This window comes from Bactrocera oleae, chromosome 2, assembly GCF_042242935.1.
Source record: "Bactrocera oleae isolate idBacOlea1 chromosome 2, idBacOlea1, whole genome shotgun sequence".
Classification (NCBI taxonomy): Eukaryota; Metazoa; Arthropoda; class Insecta; order Diptera; family Tephritidae; genus Bactrocera; species Bactrocera oleae.
The window spans coordinates 3,710,358-3,733,070 of NC_091536.1; the positions used below are offsets into that span (position 1 = coordinate 3,710,358).

Sequence of the window (22,713 nt, forward strand, 5' to 3'; positions counted from 1 at the left end):
TATTTTCTGCGGAAATAGTCATTGCATGTTGCTGTTCGCCTTGCCATTAACACCATTTCAGCTTGATATCGTGTACTTGACACCATCACAACAACAATAACAACCACCAGCAGCTTAATAAAATTATAAAAAATGTAAGAGAACAGAAACAAGTTGCAGCAGCCAGCTGAGCAGTAACGGTGCTTCGTGACGTGTCGCGTACACGCCGCAACAATAACAATAACAAAAATACAAAACGTTAACAATATTACATGACGAGTAAGTAATATCGCAAATGAAGGATGTGTTTTTTTGATTTATTTATCGTTGTTGTTGAACTGACATTTAGCCGGTCTTTGCGACGGGTTACTGACTTCTTGGCCGCCTGCCCGCCCGTTTGCCTGTCTCAGCGCATTGTTTATTGAGCATGCGAGTGAGCGCGAGAGAGAGCGTAACTTAAAGCTGCAAGTTGGCAATAAATTCCAAAAATAAATTTACAACAACAGCAATAACAAGTAGCAACAACAGACACGTGCTGCTTGCACTTTGATTTGTGCACTCATTGACTCGCACACACATCGTCTCGCTTGTTTATTGAATTCGTTGGCCAAGTTGTACCCTTTTAATCGTATTTCATTATTTTTATTTTATTCGCTTTTTTACTGTTATTGATTACGACATAAGCTTACGTGTTATTTGTGTAAATGTATTTGTTACGCATCGGCACAATGACGAAATGCTGTAGACAACAACTACAACAATTTTAACGTTTTATTTCTGTGGGCGTGGCAGGCGTATTCTCAGCTGCTTGATAAAATGAATGGAGTGTCAATATTAACACTTTGGCGGCTTGATGCATTTAGCGATTGTTCACCTTTCATAGGTAGGGTAGCTCGATAAGTACTACTTATACCCTGAATAGGGTATATTTAGTAAGTGACCCTATAAAATATATATGCACATACATAAAAAATGATCAGGATGACATGCTGAGTCAATTTAGCGATGTCCGCCTCTCTCAGTTCTTGAGATATCTTTCTGAAATTTTACTCATTTCCTTTTCTCCCCAAGAAGCTGCTCACTTCTCGCAGCTGTCGATATTAAACTACTTTAGCATATAACTGCCATACAAACTGGGTCCAGGGTAACGGTATAATCTTAGAGTTTATATCGGACCACTACAGCTTATGGATGCCATGCAAGCAGAAGTTCTTGTATATAAACTTTTTTTTTGTTATTTATGAAGGGTATTCTCGCCTCGGTGCAACCAAATTTTTTTTTTTTCATGTTTATTTTCGCACATCCATAAATTTATGAGACTTTGACACGCGAACAATGAGCGAGGCAAAACGTCGAGTCAAGTCCAGGTCAGGTATATATGGTTAGCTCGGCAAAATGGCGAAACTTAAGCAGACAAATAGACAGCTAAACAGGCGGTTGACAAGTGAGACAGTTAGTTATGGCAAGACTCGCGTGAGTGTTCAAAATAGTCAAGCAACAATAGTATTCAAAAACTATTTAAAAAGGAGTTTTAGTTGCAATTTTCACCATTTTCCTTCATATTTCCTTGGCTAATGTCTTTTGTTTGGCCATTTTCATGGTAACCTATGCTCTAAGCAACGCTTAAATTTGATTACATATCACCGTTAAGGCCGTCAATTCCTTTTCCCGCCACTTTGGCCCTTTCCATTGCTGAAATATGGAAGATATGTATTTTGAATATTTACATATAGGTATGTAAGTTGGTTTATATGTACATATATATACAACATTTTGCGCTAATAGCCGATGATGGATAGCTGTACATAGCTTTTGCTTTGCCCTGCCTGTCATTGCTTGGCACACCTGACATTATGACATGCCCATTGGTTGTTGTTATTTTCGTATTTTTCATTTTGCAATTTATCACAGAAATTTGTCATAGCATAATCATATAATAAAACTGTCAATTAACGGAAACAACCGTACACACCAACACAGTTCACAGAAGGGAAAGGTGTGCCGTAATGAATTTCCAAATGACTGAAAATCGTTAATTGCCTTTTCAAATGATTTTTATCATTTATGAAAAAGTCAATTAATAATTAAAAGAAGAATAAATAAATAATACTAAGGAAGAAAGAAGGAAATAAATAAGGTTGAAAAATTTTATATGTGTATACAGTTATGTGCTCATAATTGGGACACTTTAGTGTACAATACGGCATTAATCGAAGGAGGAATTCCGTTATATGTCCCGAAATTTTTGAGAGAAACAAAAACAATGTATAATATTTTTAACTAACATTTTTAAAACTATTCGAAATTATATTTCTTATTTTGAAGAGCTGAAAGTGCCGAATATTTTCTTTATTATTAAAAAAACCAAAACAATTTACACCTCAAACTCCGTCTCTAAAATAATCATAGTTATCTTAGATATTAAAAACAGGTTCGAACTTCTACTAAGATCTGTTATGGGCCTACCGGAAACCTTAAAAACTTTGTAAGTGAATTTACCGGACCATTTTTCAACTAATATTTGTAAAGATTTATCAGGAACCATGTTTATAATGTTGCTTGAGCTGACTTCATCGGCTTCAATTCATTTTAGCTTTCTTTCATCTCTCTACTGACCTTTGTATTAGTTTTCCAATTAAAATGTCTACCATATACATACATATATCTTATGGTGTATCAGGCGTGTTTTATTTGACCAGAACGTTAAGTTATTAGCTTATTTTGTATGAAAGACTTAGCCAACATAATTATATTGTCCTATCAAAAGCTATCTTAGCTTGTATATTGAACTAGAAGCATTAATTGTTTTTTTTTTTTGTTTTTGTTCAGAAACAAAGTCGTTGGCAAATATTTTTGTAGATGGAAATATTTGTATGCTTGACCTCAAATAAACAAAATAAATATATTTGTATCTTATGTTAATAATCCGTTTACAAATAAAAAAATGTAAACTAATCTCTTCATGCCAGACGTTTTGAAATAAATTGAATATCATCTGACTGTTTTTGTCCGCATTGCCTTTATGGCTTGGCATTTGTTTTGTGAAAGGATTTGTAACATCAGCGTCAAGAGTCTAGATTAAGATAAAAATTAATAGGAAAATTGAGGGGATCAAGTTTTGCTATGAACATTATATAATTAGGCATAAATATTCAGATATTATAACGGTGCTTTTGTTTCAATACTTCTTTAAAGGGTTACATAAGTTTCACGTTTTCAAAAAAAATTTCCTTTTTCTTATTTAATTCTATAACATCTCTAGAATATTATCCTAAATTCTCAAGTTGATCCGAGTAATTTTTTGGAGATACAACCTTGAAAAATTGCGCCCTCGAGGTCAGCTATATGTAAATATGAGGTCACTCAAAACTTTGAACGAGTTTTTCTCGAAACTGTGTTTTCAAAGTCGATTGTCAAGATATCTGGCGAACTACTCAACCGATCTTAATGCATATTTTTATTAATATTAAACAGGTCTTCGAAATATAACAAGGTCTTGAACGAAGAATTGTTTTTCGTTCAATTACAACTATTTATAAAAACAAAAATGTCGAGAAAATTTCACCAAATTTTGCATTTTCCTTTGGTTTTTTTTTTTTTTTTGTAAAAACGTTTGCCATAAATATAATTTTAACTGCTTTTGTTTTCACTTTGCCCAATATTTAGCTTATGTGCATAATTAAAACACGTAATTTTTTTTTTTTACTTTTGACACATAGTCGCGGAGGCACGTTTTTTTCGAGGGACTGCCGGAAATGATGTCTCAATGACCGAGTGTTGAATATTTTCCTTTGAAAATCTCACAAAATCTTTATAAAATATGGAATTTGGAATTATTAGGAGTTTGAATTTTATATAAATAAATAAATATATTATGGAAAATAGACCGTGTTTTGCTAGACGAAAGCAAGTTATATGCTTACAAAACTGGTGTAAATTTAGTCATGTCTACTTGAGTCGAAAGTTCTGTTTAAAATAATATTTCGTACGAAATGTTTCCTGGTTCAATATAGTCGAGACCGATTCGAATAATGGGTTATAAACACAATATAAAATAAAATATCATATCATTAGGTTGTTTCCTCTGGGTTCTTACTGCGAGACTTTTGTGCAAACTGTTACTATCATGCGTTTGACATACATAGGTCATGGTTGAGGCTTAAGTCAATGGAATTGCTTGTGAGAATACTTATACATACGTATACGAAAGTTAACCACCACAGTTTAATTCACTTAAATGTATATTCATTCATACTATTGTATGTATAATTTTACAACAACAAAATTGCTAAATTATAGCAATAAAATTCATACATATAACGGGATTTCCGGTCCAAGACTTGTTTTTACCTCAGCGAAATTTTAAAGTCGGTACGTGCGTTGCCGTTTCTACTGTGGCGAGCGATAATAATGCAACCGTGTGGTGTGAGTGCTTCTTACGCTGTATTAAAAGTTGTGTATACACTATTTTAATAAGTAATTACAATTGACTACTGAACGTTCTCGTGTGTCAACATTGTTCCAATGCCTTTGTTTAAGTTTTTCAACAACAAATTGTCAAATTATTCTCATCTTTAATAAAAATACTGCCTAAGGTTTATTAACTTTTTTATTTGAGCAAAATTATATAAAGTAATCTTTAAGGGTAGTGATATCTTCCATCAAAGCCACACGACTTTGAACATTGTTCTTCAGGGGAATTATTCCATCCCAAACCTTTGGTAATCGTAAAAAGTTTAAAAAATCATATTAGGTTGAAGCCCATTGGAAAAGGAAGATTAAATAACAAAAATGAAAGGAAAAATAATTTTCGGACGGGTTAACTCGATTTCCGGCAAAACTACGAGGCTTAAGGAAAAACGTTATATCACAAAGATATAGGTAAGGAAGAGATGTACAACCTTTTTATTAACACCTTTTTCACATAACCTCGAAATTTAACATTTATAAAAATTATCTATTAAAAGAAGGCAAGGCTCTATTATATAGAGGAGAGATTAATATGCCGGATCTTTCAAATATTGTTATATGAATTCAAAGATATTCAAAAAACGTTTATAGATCGAATATGTAGAAACCGATATGGGCTTAAAACTTCTTAAAGTTTTTAGTAGTGATAGTCCTAGACCGAAAATAAATCTGATTCGATTTCGTTTGCAAATACTTAATTTTTTATGATTGTCAGTGTGCGCCAAGCTATATTTATATACTTATTTACTTAGATAGTTTGTATCTCTTTGCATTCCAACCTCTTGGCCACGCTTTTCCGCCATTTACTGTATTGAAACTTCAATATTGCAACGCAAATGCGACTGCAACGCAAATGGCAGCAGATGCTTCTTCTTCTTTCATTGTTTATCCATTGCCATCCTGACATGTTCGCCACTACAGTCGCTGCGGTGTCACGCGCCATTGCATTGGTGAGTTACGAACGTAGAGTTGTTGTTTGAAGAAGTGTTGCCGCATTGTTGCTATTGCTTTTTTTTCCGGTTAGTTGTATATACTAGTAGTTCATACATATATGTGTGTGGATGGATATGCATGTAGTTGTGTAGAATGGATTGCAACGTTGCTTGTTGAGTTTTATGACCTTTTCACTGTACTTATGTGCCGCTGTCATTTTATATTGCTTTTCGCTTTAGTCACTGTCACTGTCACACATGTCCGGGGAATACAAATTCACGCGCTAACACATATGTATATCTATATATTGTATGTGTGTGTAGTTGTTCCATACAAGTGCATTTGTAAGTATGAATTGAGGTGCTTATGTAAAACCTTGACTACAGGTGTTGTCAAATGAATGTAAATATGTATGTACATGTGTATATGCAGACAGACATATGTAATATGTACATGCATGTGTTTGTTTGTTTGTATGTCTTCATTGGTAGTCGGTTGCTTCGAAATGTAAATGCAAAAAACTTGTTGATGTTTGTGGTAAATGCGATTTTTCAACCCAACCAAACGGCCTAACGGTACTTTAGGTGGAACCAGCCGTCATCACACAACTACACTAACAGCAGCAACAACAACAACAACTAGAATACCATGCAGTTTAATGAGTGAATCAATTGGTGAGTTGAGGTGGAGTTGGTGTCATCAGCCAGACAATTTAACTCATTTCTTGTTAGACAGGTATACTTGTACAGACGGTCAGATTGGTAGACAGACAGACAGTTAACAGCAAAAGTGCCCATAAATTTATTCATGCGCAAAACTGTACAAGCAGATTGACATACGAAGTTGTTGCAGGGTTGCATGTGCAACATGAAAAATTATTTTACTCTAGGCTTGTAATTTTACTGAATTTAAAGGATCAGAATCTTAAAGCCTTTAAGGAACAATAATATATTATAAAGTACATTTGTCAAAGCAAATTCTAAGAATATGGAGTATTTTGGACTTATGATATTTTGACAATCAATGTTAAACTTCCCATTTGTAATATGATATAAAAATCTATTGGAACTATTGGTCTCATTGGAGTATTTATTTCTTATAAAAGAAAAATAAGAGAAAATTTAAAACTAATTTGCGGCTGTTATACAAAAGATCTTGTCATGGTCGAAAATAATAATACTTTCTATTAAGCATTTTTTATTTACTTTGAAGATTTTCGTTCTATCTTCGCTGTCCTAAGTGAAATACAACAAAAAAGCCCTACCTACACTACCTTTGATGCTTTATAGTTTCACTTAACCTCAAAATACTCAACTTTGCAAGGTGCTTTCTGCTGTTTTCCACTAGTACATCATACAACGATGCCTTTAAAAATTATATGTTCTTCTTCACATTGTGTTCATTGTCTGGGGTTTGCTATGGAAACATATTTTTAATCATACCATTGCGACATGACAGGAAAAACTGGATTGCAAAATAATTTCATTGCTTAATAACTAAATAAATAATCTGTGCCCTCTTGAACACTTGTGTAATTGTATTGTAATAATGTCAGGTCAACGCTCTAACGGTATGTTATTAAAATGTTACCCTGTAGGAAAAATCAGGATTACTTAGAGTTGCTTTTACCTGGCGATGTCTGTCCTAAGACATCGATCTTTAATCTGGCGCACGTCATTTTCTCTCAAAGAAGCGGTTATTTTGTCGGAACTCACAATATCGGACCACTATAGCATATAGCTGTCATGAAAACTGACAGATCAAAATCAAGTTCTTGTATGGACAACTTTTTTATTTGATGAACAAATTTTTCAGATCGGACCACTATAGCATATTTAAATTATTAATTTAATAAAATTATGATTTAAAACCTTATAATCTATTTTTTCATATTTAAAGTTTTTGAAGTTACTAAGTTAAATTATTTGTTGATACAAATTTTATTATTTAACTTTTTTTTTAATACTTTCAATATTTAATAATTTTATTTGTTTTTCAACTATATTATATAATGTCCACCATCTGTAGTAGTTCATAACGGAAGCGGTTAAGCAAAAATTGGTTTTGCAAGGTCAGTTTTCCCTACAGATATCGATTGCACTTTCACATACACACACACATACATTCTGAAACACTATCCGCCAAGCGATTTTGTCCGTCTGTGGGAATTCATACGCCTTGCACGCTTAATTGTTCTTAAATAATTTACAAACCCATTGCGGGCGTAACAGACGTCCACCACCCATCACACAGCGACCAATCCACAAAAATCAATTTACGGTGGCGTAAACCCGCAAACCCCGCAAACGACAGCCGTAGTCTGGCATTTTAACTTGTAGGATTTTTATACTCTCGCAACATGTTGTTACAGTGTATAATAGTTTTGTTCACCTAACGGTTGTCGGTATCACCTAAAACTAATCGAGATAGATATAGGGTTATGTATATATAAATGATCAGGATTAAGAGATGAGTTGAAATCCGGGTGACTGTCTGTCCGTCCGTCTGTGCAAGCTGTAACTTGAGTAACAATTAAGATATCTTGATGAAACTTGGTACACATGTTTCTTAGTACCGTAAGACGGTTACTATTGCAGATGGGCGTAATCGGACCACTGCCACGCCCACAAAACGCCATTGATCAAAAACAAATAAATTGCCAATAAGATACAAGACTGTTATTTGGTATACAGTATAATATTAAGGAGGGGCATCTGCAGTTTAACAATTTTTTTGAAAGTAGGCGCGGTCCCGCTCCCTCATAGGTTTAATATGCATATCTCCTAAGCCGCTAAAACTATAATGACAAACTCACTGAGAACAAATGTTTTTAGCACCTCTAGACAGTGTGAAAATGGATGAAATCGGGTGGCAACTCCGCCCACTCCCCATATAACGGTACTATTGAAAACTACTAAAAGCGCGACAAATCAAGCACGAAACACGCCAGAGACATTAAATTTTATCTCTGGGATGGTATTTATAAGAACCGCGTTCAAAATTAGACAATGGGCGTGGACCGCCTACTTTTAGGTAAAAACCCATAGCTTGGGATATGCTTAACCGATTTCAACCAAATTCGGTACATAACATTCTTTTCATAATTCTATGTTATAGTGCGAAAATAGGAGAAATCGGATTACAACCACGCCTATTTCTTATATAACACCAAGAAATCTCAAACGAGTATACCGTTTGACTTTGCGAGAGTATAAAATGTTCGGTTACATCCGAACTTAGCCCTTCCTTACTTGTTTTATATGAAAATAAACAGGTGGCAACTGCATTTTTTCAGTGTGTTTGTGCTTACATTTCTCTATTTTTGGTTAAACTTGAAGACAAGTTCTACTTTGCATTGTGCGCATCTATTACCGTTTTACATTACGGAAGTTTGCTCGCAATTAATAAGAGGGTTGTAAATACTCGTAAGTTCCCCCTTTTCCAATGTCATATAGAATACATACTTGTGCTTGTATGTATTTGTGCATTTAAATAATTCATATATTTGATTGCAGTAATTTGAAAATTACAGCGTATAATTTAGTGTAATTTGTTCTGTATTTATAGCTATCAGCGTTTGTCATATATTATATGTTACCTGCTTATTAGAATAAAATTTGTTTGAGTGAATTATTGTCGGCTCGGCATTGTTGTGTAATTTTGTGAGTTTTCTGATCTTTGAGAGTTTTAACACAGTTTTGCATGGTTGAATAATGCAAATTCAAAAAGCGAGTTGTGCGACACACAATAATGTAATTACATGTAATTTTTAAATATGCAAATAATTGCAAGCTTTGGTAATTTTAACATAATTCAATGCGGCTTCCTTATTAAAAGGCACTTAGGTCAAACAGAATGGAGTCTAATGGAATTGTAGCAGAATTTTAACCATTCTTTCCTTTTCAGAGGGGTAGTTTCTTTTCTTTTAGCCGAGATTCGATTATCTAAATTTAATAACAAACTGAACAGAACAAAAATATTGTAATATTACATATTTTTACTTTTACGAAATCAAGTAAAACTATAACTTTCCGACACTTTTACATTTGGTTATTAAGTAGGGAATTCCCATTTTACTACTTGTACGCAGACTTACCTACCAAACTACCATATTACTATTTTTTGTAAATTTGTCTATAAAACTATGGTGTTAGATTTTCATTGCTTTAAATGTTATGTGATTATGCAATAGACTAGTAATAAAGCTAATAAATTTTTCAACAAAATAAAATAAGATATTGGGGTCTACGCAGACTTTCTGGCGAGTGTATAGTATAGTTATTGAAATTCATTTTCATAATATTCGAGCTTGTGCTTATAGTTGTTAAGTTACATAAAAGCTGCGATTAGTTTGTAGTATTGTTTCATGTTCAAATTTATTACGATATTACAGCTAATCGCACGAATAAGCAAAAAAGCGAGAAGAAAAAAAAAATGTCTGTTGCCAACGACAAGTTTAAATCGCAATAAAATTTTATAGTTTAACGTGTGAACATTAGGGTGGTTCACTGTAAGTCTTATCAATATTTAAACCAAAGCACCAAGAATGTTTACTATGAGCCACTTTGCTCTCTTTTATAAGTCACTACTGCATACTTTGTTTTATTCGCCAGCACTGTATATATCACTACTTTACCATGTAATCTAATGAGTATTTTTTCTAACGTAGAATCAGATATCCCACGTTCTTGCGTACATACATACACATACTTGCATATGAATAGTGTAAAAATATGTACATATCTGTTCTCTGTGTGCTTTCCTCGCGGTTCCGCTCTCACGCTGTCCGCTTATGCTAAGAGCCTATGCTCTGTACTGGCGCTGTCGCGCATTCATTAAGTTGGCGAGCCCCCTGCCGCTGACAACTCCCTTTGGGCTTAACACCTGTGTTCTATTATCATTTTGTTGGCAGCCTTGAAGCATACGCTACGCTCATTATTTTCCATTTGTGCTTGGCTGCCGTATATTTTCTCATTTCAGCTCATGCTTTATCTACTTCTACGCGTGTGTCTCTTTTTTTTTTTATTTTGTTTTTTTATATTACTTTTGTGCTTACATGTGATATGGATATGTATGTATGTAGTTAGTTTTTGTAAGTTTTTTTACCTAATCTCGAATACAAAAGTAATAATGTGTGAGAGTATAGTGTGTTAAATTCGTAATAGCACAATGCGAATAGTTTTATGTGGTAGAAGATTCACAATTTCTAATGTAGCGATAGTGAAGACGATATGACAGCGCTGATTACGAATATACACTTCTCGAATGGAATCTATCGCCCATGTGGAGTACTTTTTTGTCTTACTTTAGTGCGGCAAAGAATAATTGTGGAAAGATTCCGACACCTTAGGTCATAAAAGATATGTCAAATTTTCATAACCATAGTAAACAAAGCCTTCACTTCCTTTCGTTTAGGACGACATTAACCAATATATCTGTCAAAGCACTTGCAATAAAAGTAACGGGACAATGTTATTTTAAACCTTATTTTATAATTTATTTATCGTTCCATATTTCTCATAAAGTTCCGTTGTTTTTTAGCCAAGACTGGGTCTCGAGTTGATTTTAATGATTCCCGAGTCTTTATCGTTGTTATAAATTACACATGCTTCCGTGAGACGGTGTGCGTAATCGGACCATTGCTACGACTACAAAACGCCATTTATTGAAAACTAATAAATAGCCCAAACTAAGCTTCGCAATAAGATACAAAGCTGTTATTTGGTACAGAGAAAAATCCATAAATAAATGCGTCAGAGGCATAAAATCTTACATCCGAGATGGTACATAGAGCTGATGCCAAATTGGACGTTGAGCGAAGCACCGCCAACATTTATGTGAAAACCCATATCTCGGGACTTACTCGATCGATTTCAACCAAATTTAGTAGATAACATTATTCTGATATCGGGCGAAATCGGACTACAACCACACCTACTTCCCATATAACACAATTTTGATTCCCATCTGATTATTTCACTTTCTAGTATAAAAATCAAACACCAATGCATAAAACGGGTTAAAACTTTGCACGAATGATGAACGATGAAGTATGACCAAAACTTGTCCAATTCAAACCCAAACTATTCAAAGTCATATGTACCGAATATGTGGACCCAAGTCCCTTTTACGAACGTTTTATCGTAAATATCGCTCAATATGTGAGATATATTATAGAAATTCGAAGACACTTCTTTTCTTTTAACAGTATGCCTGTGTATCAAATTTGATCAATAATTTCCTTGGTCCCCATATACCTAATAGAAAAATTTTCGAACTTCCGGCAGACTTTATACCCCATATATCGGCCAATATAAAAGTATCTTAATTTAATTGAGTGAACGTATTATAATTTGGCTAAAGGGAAGTAAAATCTAATTTTAAAACTAATTGAGTCTATGATCTTAATTTATTCACGATTTGATAGAATAATGAATGTTGAATTCTTTGGCAATATTTTTTAATATGGAGTTTTGCCAACACCTGAAGGTATTTCCCTTGCTTTGCTCATTGCAAGTTGCAAGAGTATAAAATGTTCGGTTACACCCTTAGCTTACTTTTACTTAGCCCTTCCTTACTTTTATATTTTTTTTCGCGGTTCTTAAAACCTGAACTAAAAGTCTGCTCACAAAATATATCCACAGTTGGCTTATGCGTTACTTACAGCATCTAATGGCGTTTACTGTGACTTTACATTGTCCTATGATTCGGTTGTCTACGATTCGCATGGCTGCGCTACAACAGAGACGACAGCAAACAGGTTTCTCAAGCAACAATATTGTACGCGCATCTTTAGCTGCTGGCGGTGGCTTGCTTAGACTTTGTCGACTATGTTGCAGCATAAAATATCCAACTTCCAGTTATAAAATTTTCATCGTTGCACACATTGATTGTATGCATTATTTCGTGATTTTTTATTTTGTTTTGCTCCTAAGCTTCTTCTCAAAAGCCGCTTGGACTCGTTTGTCACAACGTTGCTTAGTCAATTTAGCCGCTTGCTACTCTCTGAAATTGCACACTTGTTTTTGATTTGTGTTGAAAAATTCGTAGAAACAAGTTTTTATTTTTCGTCAGCATATTTTTTTTCTAATTCTCTCTTTAGCATTTTTGTGTCTTGTATTCTACCAAAGGCAGTTTAGCATGTTTGACCACCACTGTGGACCATTATGAACTTCGTTTTGCATAGTTTCTATTGCTGTTGTGTGTCGTTATACATATAGATGTATTTGTGTTTATGACAGGTCTCTGTTCGTCCTATCCACCACTTGCCATGCAAAGGAATTTTAGTGCAGTTTATTTTTGCTTCAAATCGCAAGGTGAATAACAGTAGTGAATGTTCACTTTTTCGGCCAAAAATACAGTTAGAGACGTTTATTGAAGCCATTTCTACTTGCTATTGAAAATATCCTCAGAAATTTATGAATGTTTCAGTGATCTTGGTGATTCATTTACCATTGTAATTATACCCTAATCAGTTTGCCACGAAGTTTGTGACACCCAGGAAGATATATCGGAGACCCTATAAAATATATATGCTCATTTGTCGCAACCGCCTATATCAGACTGCTATGACATATAGCTGACATACTAACTGACAGAACCAAGTTAACTCCTTGTATGAAGAATTTTTTTATTAGACATGATAGCTTCATAAAATTTGGCACCGAATATTTTCGAAGAACACCATAAACTCTGTACAAATTGTTCAGATCGAATACTATATCATATAGCTTCATACAAGCTCTAAATCAAGTTCTCGTATGGAAAACTATTTTATTTGTCAAGGGTATTTTAGCCACTAAACTGTTTAAAGATTTTCGCCGAGAAAGATCGAGTTCCAGAGTATATTTCGAATTTATAGAAAATCTTTTTTTAACAGTAGAAATACTATCCCACAGTGTGGTACGGCCTGTATTGGTGATGTTCGAAAACTTCGTTGTTCCTCATCTATTGCTTCAAGCCGCCGCAGAAGAGGGCGGTATTGGGTAGTTTATGGGGATTGTGTTCCTGACATTGTCAATTCCACCGCATTTTCGTTTCCTTCTATATCCAAATTATCCAAGGTTTCCGACTAAAACCTTACTGATTGCCTCGTTACATAATCGTACGCAATGAGAATTTGTTTTGACGCAACGGACCGCTGATCGCGGTTAATATATCTACTGGAAGACCACTTGGCACCCTCTAAGTGTTAATCCTTAAATTTCGGCTTGAAAGGCAAAGTTGTTTTAGATGCTTCGAATTCTGAGTGTTATAGAGGTTCTACATTCAATTTGTTTTCGCCAGCTTGGTTATTACATTTATACCAAACCGATTAAGCCTAAATCTAGTTTATAATACTGGTATTCCTTCTAAATACAAATTATTATTTGCTAACTGACGTAAAAGCGTCATTTGTTCCGACAACTGATAGGATAATATTCACGTCACACTCTCATATAACAGCAATTTTGTATTATCAGGAGTCAATTATAGCTTATCAACCCAACAATGGTATTTTAGTAAATGATAGGATCTGAGAAGAAGTTTTTATTCAGAAATATGTGACAACGCTCACTACAGACTGAGTAGATTTAATGACAAATTTGTCTATAATTGTTGAAAAAGTCCGGTTAACGTACGAATTTAAAGGAAATTTGGCTTAAAACCTAATCTTACCAATTAGAATAGTATGTGTTGCTATTGTGTAATCTAAAAATATTGATCAATATATTATATTGTACATTTTTTTTTAAAACAATCACAGCATTTATTAACATTTAAAATACTTGAAAATATTGTTATTCACAAATTAACAAACATAAATAAATATGTGAATAATATGACTACAAATCTAATTTTTCCGCTCTCTTTTCAGGTGTTTCGTGTATTGTTTGTCTCTCGTGCGTTAGTCGTCTGTCCTGCTCGCGTCTTTCACTATTCGTCATGTTGTACCGTTGCGGTTTACTCGCTTGCGAAAATACGCTTAATTGATCATGCTGCAGTTTTCAAATGTATTTTTAGGTATGTACCACATGCACAACATACTGAATGTGCTTATACAATAACAATTTATAATTGTCTATAAAACCAGCGTGAATTTTTCGGTTTTTCTTTATCTAGATACAATTTGATTTTTTCTTTTTAATTCTGCTTTTTGTTTTGTTTTCCTCATACATTCCTTCGTTTCTTCTCTACAGTCAGATTTGTAGACGCTCTTTAAAGCGTGTGTATCAGCATCACATAAGCTCAATATATATGTACTTATGTATATGCATACATATGTGTACATACATATCCATACAAATATATATACCTTTTTTATTAATGCCTTAAATAAAACTCGTTCAGAGCTTGTGAGCTTTAATATTATTTTTATCTTGATTATTTTTTTTTTGTTTGTTTCTCTTCAATTTACACGTGTGTATGTTGACTGAGTTTTTTATGATGATGATGATGCTCGTGTGTCGGCACATGCATATGTAAATGTGTATGTATGTTTATATGCCTGCCAGAAACTGGTTGTCTGTGCGGTGGTGTTCACTGACCTTTAATGTTAATTTGTTGCGCTTTTTTACACGCAAATTTTTTTGTTGTAAATTTTGTTATGCCCCTGCTTGTTTTATTTTGTGCCGCTCTCACTCTCTAACCAATTTAACAAACATGGTGTCTCCGGTTAGTTACCTCGCACAATTTAATTTATTTTGATTTTGGTCATTCAGCTGCATAGAAAATGTATTTTTATTTGTAAATTTTAATTACACTAATTGGTTTTTTAAATTACGAAAGTCATTTTTGAGTTAAAGAAGTCGAAAAACTCCAAACAACAATAATTATTATACAATTGGGGCATATTTCCCTCTATTAATAACTTTAATTATTTATAAAAAATATTTGTTAGCCTTTTTTGTGCAATTACAAGTCAAAAGTTGTACATTTTTAGTAATAATAATAAATATCTATTGAAGTCAAAACGTTTTGTTTTTCTTTTGAGGTTATAATATTATAATAGGAACATAGTGTAGTTTTAAGCTGTAACTATTGGAATCTTATTAGCATCCGATTTTGAGAAATTTATTTTAAATAAAAATCATTTTCTTGTTGAAAAATAAGGTGTTAATTTGTCTTGATTTTAAAACGTTTAAATGGTTCAAGGAAAACATTAGCCGACTTTTTTGAAAAAAAAAATCGGTGTTTTTCCTTCAATGAACCTTGAATTTTCGATTTCATATGATCCAGCACGAAGTTATGAATGGCAGCCCAACATTTATTTTTTCCGAGGGACGTTCAAATAATTGCTGCAATTGCCGTATTTCTTAACATTTCTTCGTAAACCTAACATTCTTCAAATGTCATACTTTATGCACCATTGGTTTCAATAAAAAGATGTTAACTGTGTCGTCGCTAAATCTTGACTAAAACATGCCGGTTTTTACACGAATCAATCCTACTCCCCCTTAGCTTCTAATCTATCATTAGGCATGCTCTGAAAAAATACTTTTGAAAAGCCAAATATGCTTAATGGCAGAACCTCACATGTGTTGAAGTTCTTATTAGTAATTATTTTAGATTAAATTACCTTTTGTAGAAAAGGGTTGGTAACACACTTAATATATAATATATATATATAAATAAAGAGCTCCCATAACCTTGAAATAAAAAAGATGATTGGCTATATTCTGATCTTGTCTTGATATATGAGAAATTGTGTTTAAGAAACTGTCACATCCATTGTATATACAAAACGGTGAAAGTGTATTGTCAAATGGTCAAAATTTAGGCCATATTTTCCCCATCTACATATCCATAATTAAACATATCAAAATTAGATTGAAAGTGAGTTAAGGAACAATTTTTATATAATAAATAATTTTAGTGAACATTGATTAAGGTAAAGCACTATATATGTTTGTGGCTTTTTTGTTTTTTTTTTAAACCTACGACAGTATTGTTGTAAAATAGGCCCATTAACACGCAAACAAAGTAGTGTTTAAAGATGGCTAAGGGCTATACTAAACAACGTGTTGAGGAGTTTTTAATGCTAAACACTATTATGACTAATGAACTCTAGTTTTGAACTCAATTTTTTAGTCAAGCTTATAGATTTTTTTTGCAAAATAGGATTACATATTCTACAGTATTAAAACAAAATGATGTTCTAGGCGAACTTATATAATAAACTCCGTGTATTTTTTTTAATGATACACACAAATATCACGTACTATAGATTTCTCGCAAGCTCGCGAATCATATGGTTAATGAAAAAAATTTCTTCTAAACGCTCTACTAAACCCACACTTGTACTAATCTCTAGAATCAGCGTTTATTAAATTTAACAATTTGCACTCTTAAATTTGTAAGCAAACTCTTCATTATCGCCATGCTTGACACAATGCCTTAAGCGAGTCCTTTTATTTCAAATGAAGCGACGTGCGCAACACATTTCTGCTTTATTCTCAATATTTTTTTAATTCTTTAATTTATTGTTTTTTTTTTCTGTAATATATTTGTTTTTTGGTTTCACGTTCTGTTTGCTCGGGAAACGTGCAATCGTGCAAGCAACCCAACAACCTGCTGCTACGCCATTGAAACCTTAACCCTAACCCTCAATTGAATAACCATGCGACCCGTTGGGATGCCAATCAAACAAGGACAATAAACAACAATAAATACTACGAGTTGTGTTAGTGTTGTTGTTGTTGGTGTCCATAAAAAGGATGTGGATTAATCGTATGGAAAAAAGTGTGCAATGGCGTGAGGGTTGTTTTTCGCTTTATTGAATAACGCTCTGGTACATGCAAAAAAGGATACCATTCTATGACATATGTATGAGTGTCTGCGTGTGTGTGTGTCCGCACCATAATCCTTTAACAATGCAGCAACTCGCTGTAATGAAGGGCGTTTTCGCCAGGCGCTCACAATGAAATGGAATAAAAGAAAAATGAAGAGGAAGCCCATATATTTGTTTGGTAATAAGTACGTATATGAAGAACACATAACAACAACAACAACAACGACAAAAAAATACACGTGCACCACAAAGGATAAATCAATAAATGCCATACAGCAGTGCCAGCCCCTCCAGCAGCCAGCACTTCATATCTTGCATACAAACACACATATACATATAATATGTGTGTATGTATGTCACATAGAGAAATCCTGAATGTCCTTGTGTATTTTGCCAGTGCGTTTTTTGGCTTGGACCCCAAGTTCATTACATTACACAAGTGAATATAATTTAAGATAGAACAATGCTTTGGGTGTTCGCTTGCGTTTGCTACTTTTGAAACCCTGTTAAGGTCCACTCAATCGGGTAATGGCACGTTTCCAACACGCGTTTCTTGCTTTGCTGGATGCCGCTAAGCACCCTTGTTTCGAATTTCAAACACTAACTTCCTTTTTTTGGAGTTCTTTTTTTTTTTTTTTAAATAATTTTAACTGTTCCGCATCTTAAAACCTCATTAGCCATATGTGCGCGGCGTGAGCAGTTGCTTTGCGACAGCTTTTGTTGTCATTAATCGTTTTCTCTGCAAATCTCACTATCAGCGGTAATGGTAATAGCAGGAAAGAAAGAGTACATTATGCGATATCGTCGTTACAGCGACCAATTTTCCGTAGTATGTAGATTTCTGAAATTACCGTTATATATTAGCGGAACGCGTTTAAATACTGTTTATCTAATTTAAAACGATGATATAACATGTTTTTGCCCTTACTATTGTTATTGTACCAAAAAATACTCTCTCTTTAAGTTGATTATTAGCATTTCTTTTCTTCAAGCTAATTTGAATATTACTTTCTTGAATGAAATATGTTTTCTTATTGCGCCCACTGTGACCTAGTGGGCAAAGGTTCGCATAAGTTCGATCTATGTAGGTTTCCAACGAGTATCAAAAACACAAAGTTTCTGTCTCTTCGACAATCAATTACAATCCTCCGAGGGTGTTATTTTGTACATATGTAATGCAGTCAAGTTGGCTTGTCATGAAATCCAACTAGTTTTAAGTTCGCAATCAACCTAACCTCACTTGTCTTTCAAAATTCCAAAGCTAGATTGGACTTCGTCTGAGCGAACCACTGTTCTAAATACATTCTTTCTTTCCTTGCCTATCAGTTTCGTCAAAGCAACGGTCTCTTAAAAGTTCGGACATTTAAACTTTGTTAAAAAGCTTTGCCTACGTTTTTAAAGTTTTCGTGCATTTTAAGTGCTTTCACTTTTGTAGTAATCTGCTGTCACTACTTCCGCTTCATCTTCCACAGTACTTTGAACTGCACATTTATCTACGTCTTAACCTTTTTTATGGTACAAACTAATCATAACATGCGTTTTTCATTAAATTGTTATTGTTATTAGCTTTTCTTTTATCTCCACCATAAACATTTGTAAATAATGTATGCCGCTAATGTAATTTCGCCATTTTTCAATTTCTCATTTCCAGACGATTTCTTGCAATCTCTATCATAAAAGTGAATGGCTGAGTGAGCTTGGCCGTAAGATGCCAACTGGCTGACTGACGGACTGCAACAAATTCTTATGTCTGCTATATCGCCACTAGTGCTACCCTAACCTACCTGCCTGCCTGCTCTATATTTTACGGTTTTTAGTTTTGTATTAGCGAGTGCAAACCGTGCAGTCTAGAAATATTCTCTATTTTTCCTTTTTTCGGTAATAAATTTTCGACGTTTGTAGCTCCAGCTACATCCAAACTTCTTCACTCCTTCATTGTTCCGTTAATGTTGAAAATTGCGCTTCTAGGACGCCTTAAGGAATTTCTTGCCCTGCTATGTTATGTATGTTCGTGGCAGCTCCAAGTCGCCTGCAGCATTCCATAGCCCGAATAGAGAAGTTTTCCACTCAACTCCCGTATATTCCTTTTCGCTGCACATTTATGTGTGAATATCTGGCAATGGTACATAATATTCTTCCTACTTTATTTATTTACCTTCAGTCACAGACACCGACCTATACACTTTAGCCGTAAGCTTGGAATGAGTTCGGTTTTTGAAACCATTACACCGGTTCTTCCTGCAGCACCGCTTCCATGTACACATATCCAAATACATACATACATACATACATACATATGTGTGCGTGTGGATGTATATGCGTTCATATCCTATTACTGGATCTCCTTTCATTGTTATTTACTTGGTTACCTTCGGCATTGCTCGTATTGTTCTTTTGTTTCTGCCATATAGTAAATTACCGACTCCATGCCTTCACAAAAGTTTTCCACACTTTCAGCCAAAGCACTTAACTACTTGAGTCTGCCTGAGCGCCAGACAGTCAGCCAGTCAGTCGGTCGGCCGTCATTCCCCTGTCGCAGTCAGATTTGCGCTTTATCCAGGAATAAACGCTGGAGCTGCTTGCCATTCATTGTTGTTGCCATTCAGCGCGATTACACAAGTACATTTGTGTGTGTTTGTTTTTCTTGCTCTCCATTTTCCTAGAACAGTATGTCTGTCCTTCGCCCGACATACCTGCATACCAGGAAGAAGATTTCTATTTTATTCATTGCACTGCGTTTATCTTCGTGCTTCGCTCTTTGCTACTGCTGCCACATAACGCCCACAAATTCCAATTGCTTCTCCAAATAGCAATTTATTGTGTTGGTATTAGCCGCGCTATTGTTGTTTTAGTTGGTTATCGACTATTTCTTCGTACGTTTCTATACACATATAAATAGATATATAAATATATATATATTATATAGATACGTTTGTATGTATGCTAGCAACTGGCGATATGGCAACATTGCTTTAGCTTTCGGACGTTGTTGCCACATTTCGCGGCATGCAACCAAATGTTGCACGTTTGTTTTTTCTGTAATCTTTTTAATTTTTTTCGTTGACTTGCCGCACGCGTCTCGTTACGGTGGGTGTGTCTGTATTGTACCATAAAAGCGCGCTATAACGGTGGCGAGTGGAATTCTCAAACACAAGCGTGCGTCTGTGTGTATGTTTGTATTAATGTATCTTTCTGTGTCTATGCTTTTCGTCTGCCTCTCACTGCACCACCCCACCTGCGACAGTCGGCTGTCGCTATCGCTGCCGCCATAATCGTGCAACACTAGCGTAGATATTTGTTCGCTGTTCTGTTGTTGTAATACTCTTGTCTATAAGCCGTAGTATGTCGATCTATTCGACTGACTTGACTTGCTTGCCGAGCTGTCTGCACTTCTTTTTCCAAGCATGCAATTTTGTTGACTGCAAGATTACCGAGCATTGTTTTGCTTTTTTATATATGTACATATGTATGTATTTGTGTACATGCATACATTATTGCAGCCATTGCTGTTTTAGAAATAATAGCTGCTCAATAGTGTACAGTGGGTAGCAAATGTATTCGGCCCGTTGAAAAAAATAATATAATAATTGTTCGGCAATCTTTCCTAAAAAATTTTTTTATTAAAGCCGTCTTCCTACATACTTCGAAGAAAAGAAGTTTAGATCAGTTTCCAAGCCTTATTACATTCAGCTTTCAGAGTTTAGAGGCGCGAACTTTAACCGCTTAGGAAGCGATGGACCTAGTTGGACCTGAGTTTGGACTAGCGAAGATCAATAAAATCGATGATACTTCGAAAGAGTTTGGTTTTTGGGACCCACTATTTGGAGAGTGTCAGAATACCGATTGGCCGTTATATACCATACAAAAAGCCTGACACACATGAAAAAACTCAAAATGTTTAAATGTTTTGAAGTTCCGCTGCAGCTTTGCAGGTTAAGTTGCGGCTCAACTACACGTTAAGAAGGTACCTGGAGTTAACGAAACTCACCTTTCGCTACTATTATATTATATAGATATTTAGAAACTGATTTATGATAATTCGTTAAACCTTTCTCGTTTTTGTATGTTTGAAGTTAAGAAGCGAAACGTTCTTGATTTTACGCGGTAGCTTCTTTTTTAATTTAAATTTAAATTGAATACGTTAATGGTGGTAGTACTCCAACAGTTCTTCTCACAGTCAATATTTGTAGATCAATGCTCTTCTAAAGATTTATAATAGTTGACAGAGCTTTGTTTTTAGTTTAAAAGTTCAAGTTTTTCTATTTTTTAATTTATATAACTCTTTCGAGAACCACGGATTTGTACTTTAATTTTTAGAATTCATGAGTTTTGGAGCATACTTTTCAAATAAATTCATAATATGTAGTTTTATTGAAATGTGAGACACTGAATAAAATATATCCATTGTAATCTGTCCAGGTTAAAGTTCACTATTTAACTTTTTAAAATTAGTATTTGCAAAGATAAATGAAGAAGCAAAGATAATAGTATTTGAAAGAAGGCTCTACAGTAGTATAGATATTTCTGTTCTGAAGAGTTCGGAAAAAAGTATGTAATTTATTCCATGTCTTTCTGCTCCACTGTGCCTAGTATCTTCGGCAGCTGCGTAGGATTTTTTCACAATTTAAAGTTTTCTATGCTCTTTTTCCGCATATAAATACACAAGTATTGGAAAGATTTTTTACATATAAACATACCAACATGTCTATATATATATATATATATATATACTTGCGAGAATAGTGCTTTGATTTAAAGTTGTCCATTCGCCCTTAACTTCTGCTTTTCGCTACCGCGCTCTTTTCCTCTCACTTGTTTACAGCGTCTCTTTGCTATTCTATTGCTCTAGGTTCAGATATACGTGACGTTGGGCACTACTGATTTTCCGGTTTTCATTTTCATTTTTCCTTTTCCAACGCAACTTCAAATTTTACTATTTATACATACATGTGTATGTATGTATCTACTCACGCTACCAGCCATTTGCTGAATCTTTTATGTAATTTTGGGTTCTGTTTTTGTTTCTTTTATTCACTCTGAAATATTTTTAAGTAGCTTGTCTGCAGATTTTTGATTTTAACTGATTAATGTCTTTAAATTTGCACACGAAAACTTCTATTCAATTCACTTTTTGTGGTTTCTTCTGTTTTCTATTACATATTTGTTCCCGAATTGGCGTTAATGGCTTTGAATTGTTCGAAAAAGAGTTAGGAATTTGGGTTGCTTTGATTTATAGTTGCTGATTCTGCATTTTCGTTGTTGTAATTTTAGTTTGTAGTTGGTTTTCTGAGATTTGAAATGTAAAAGAAATAGTAGTTCGTTTTCAAATTTAAATTTTTGACAAAAAACTCATCATAAATGTATTTACAGCCTAGGTAGGTAGGTAGAGTGGCTGTCTAACGACACACCTGGGCCTATAGTAGGCCTATTGTGATATTTACAGCCTAAGCATGAACTTAAATTTGCCAAGACATTTCGTGCTATGTAATTTGTCCTCAATTTTTACAAGCAGCTTTTGCTGATCTCTTAATAATTCAAAGCTTATTTTCGGATGTTTTAAT

The 22,713-nt window shown here is 34.2% G+C and overlaps 1 protein-coding gene across 6 annotated transcripts in view; it reads left to right on the forward strand.

The window, feature by feature from the left end:
• Positions 1–22,713, forward strand: part of gpp (DOT1 like histone lysine methyltransferase grappa) — a 107,987-nt gene that overhangs the window by 36,553 nt on the left and 48,721 nt on the right. For 2 of the 6 annotated variants that reach the window (XM_070107091.1, XM_036373541.2), the window contains one exon: positions 14,240–14,385. The exons of the other annotated variants lie outside the window; for them this stretch is intronic. In XM_070107091.1, the coding sequence (XP_069963192.1) occupies positions 14,358–14,385 (28 nt within the window). In that variant the 5' untranslated portion in view covers positions 14,240–14,357. The remainder of the gene's footprint in view (positions 1–14,239; positions 14,386–22,713) is intronic. 6 annotated transcript variants of the gene reach the window in all.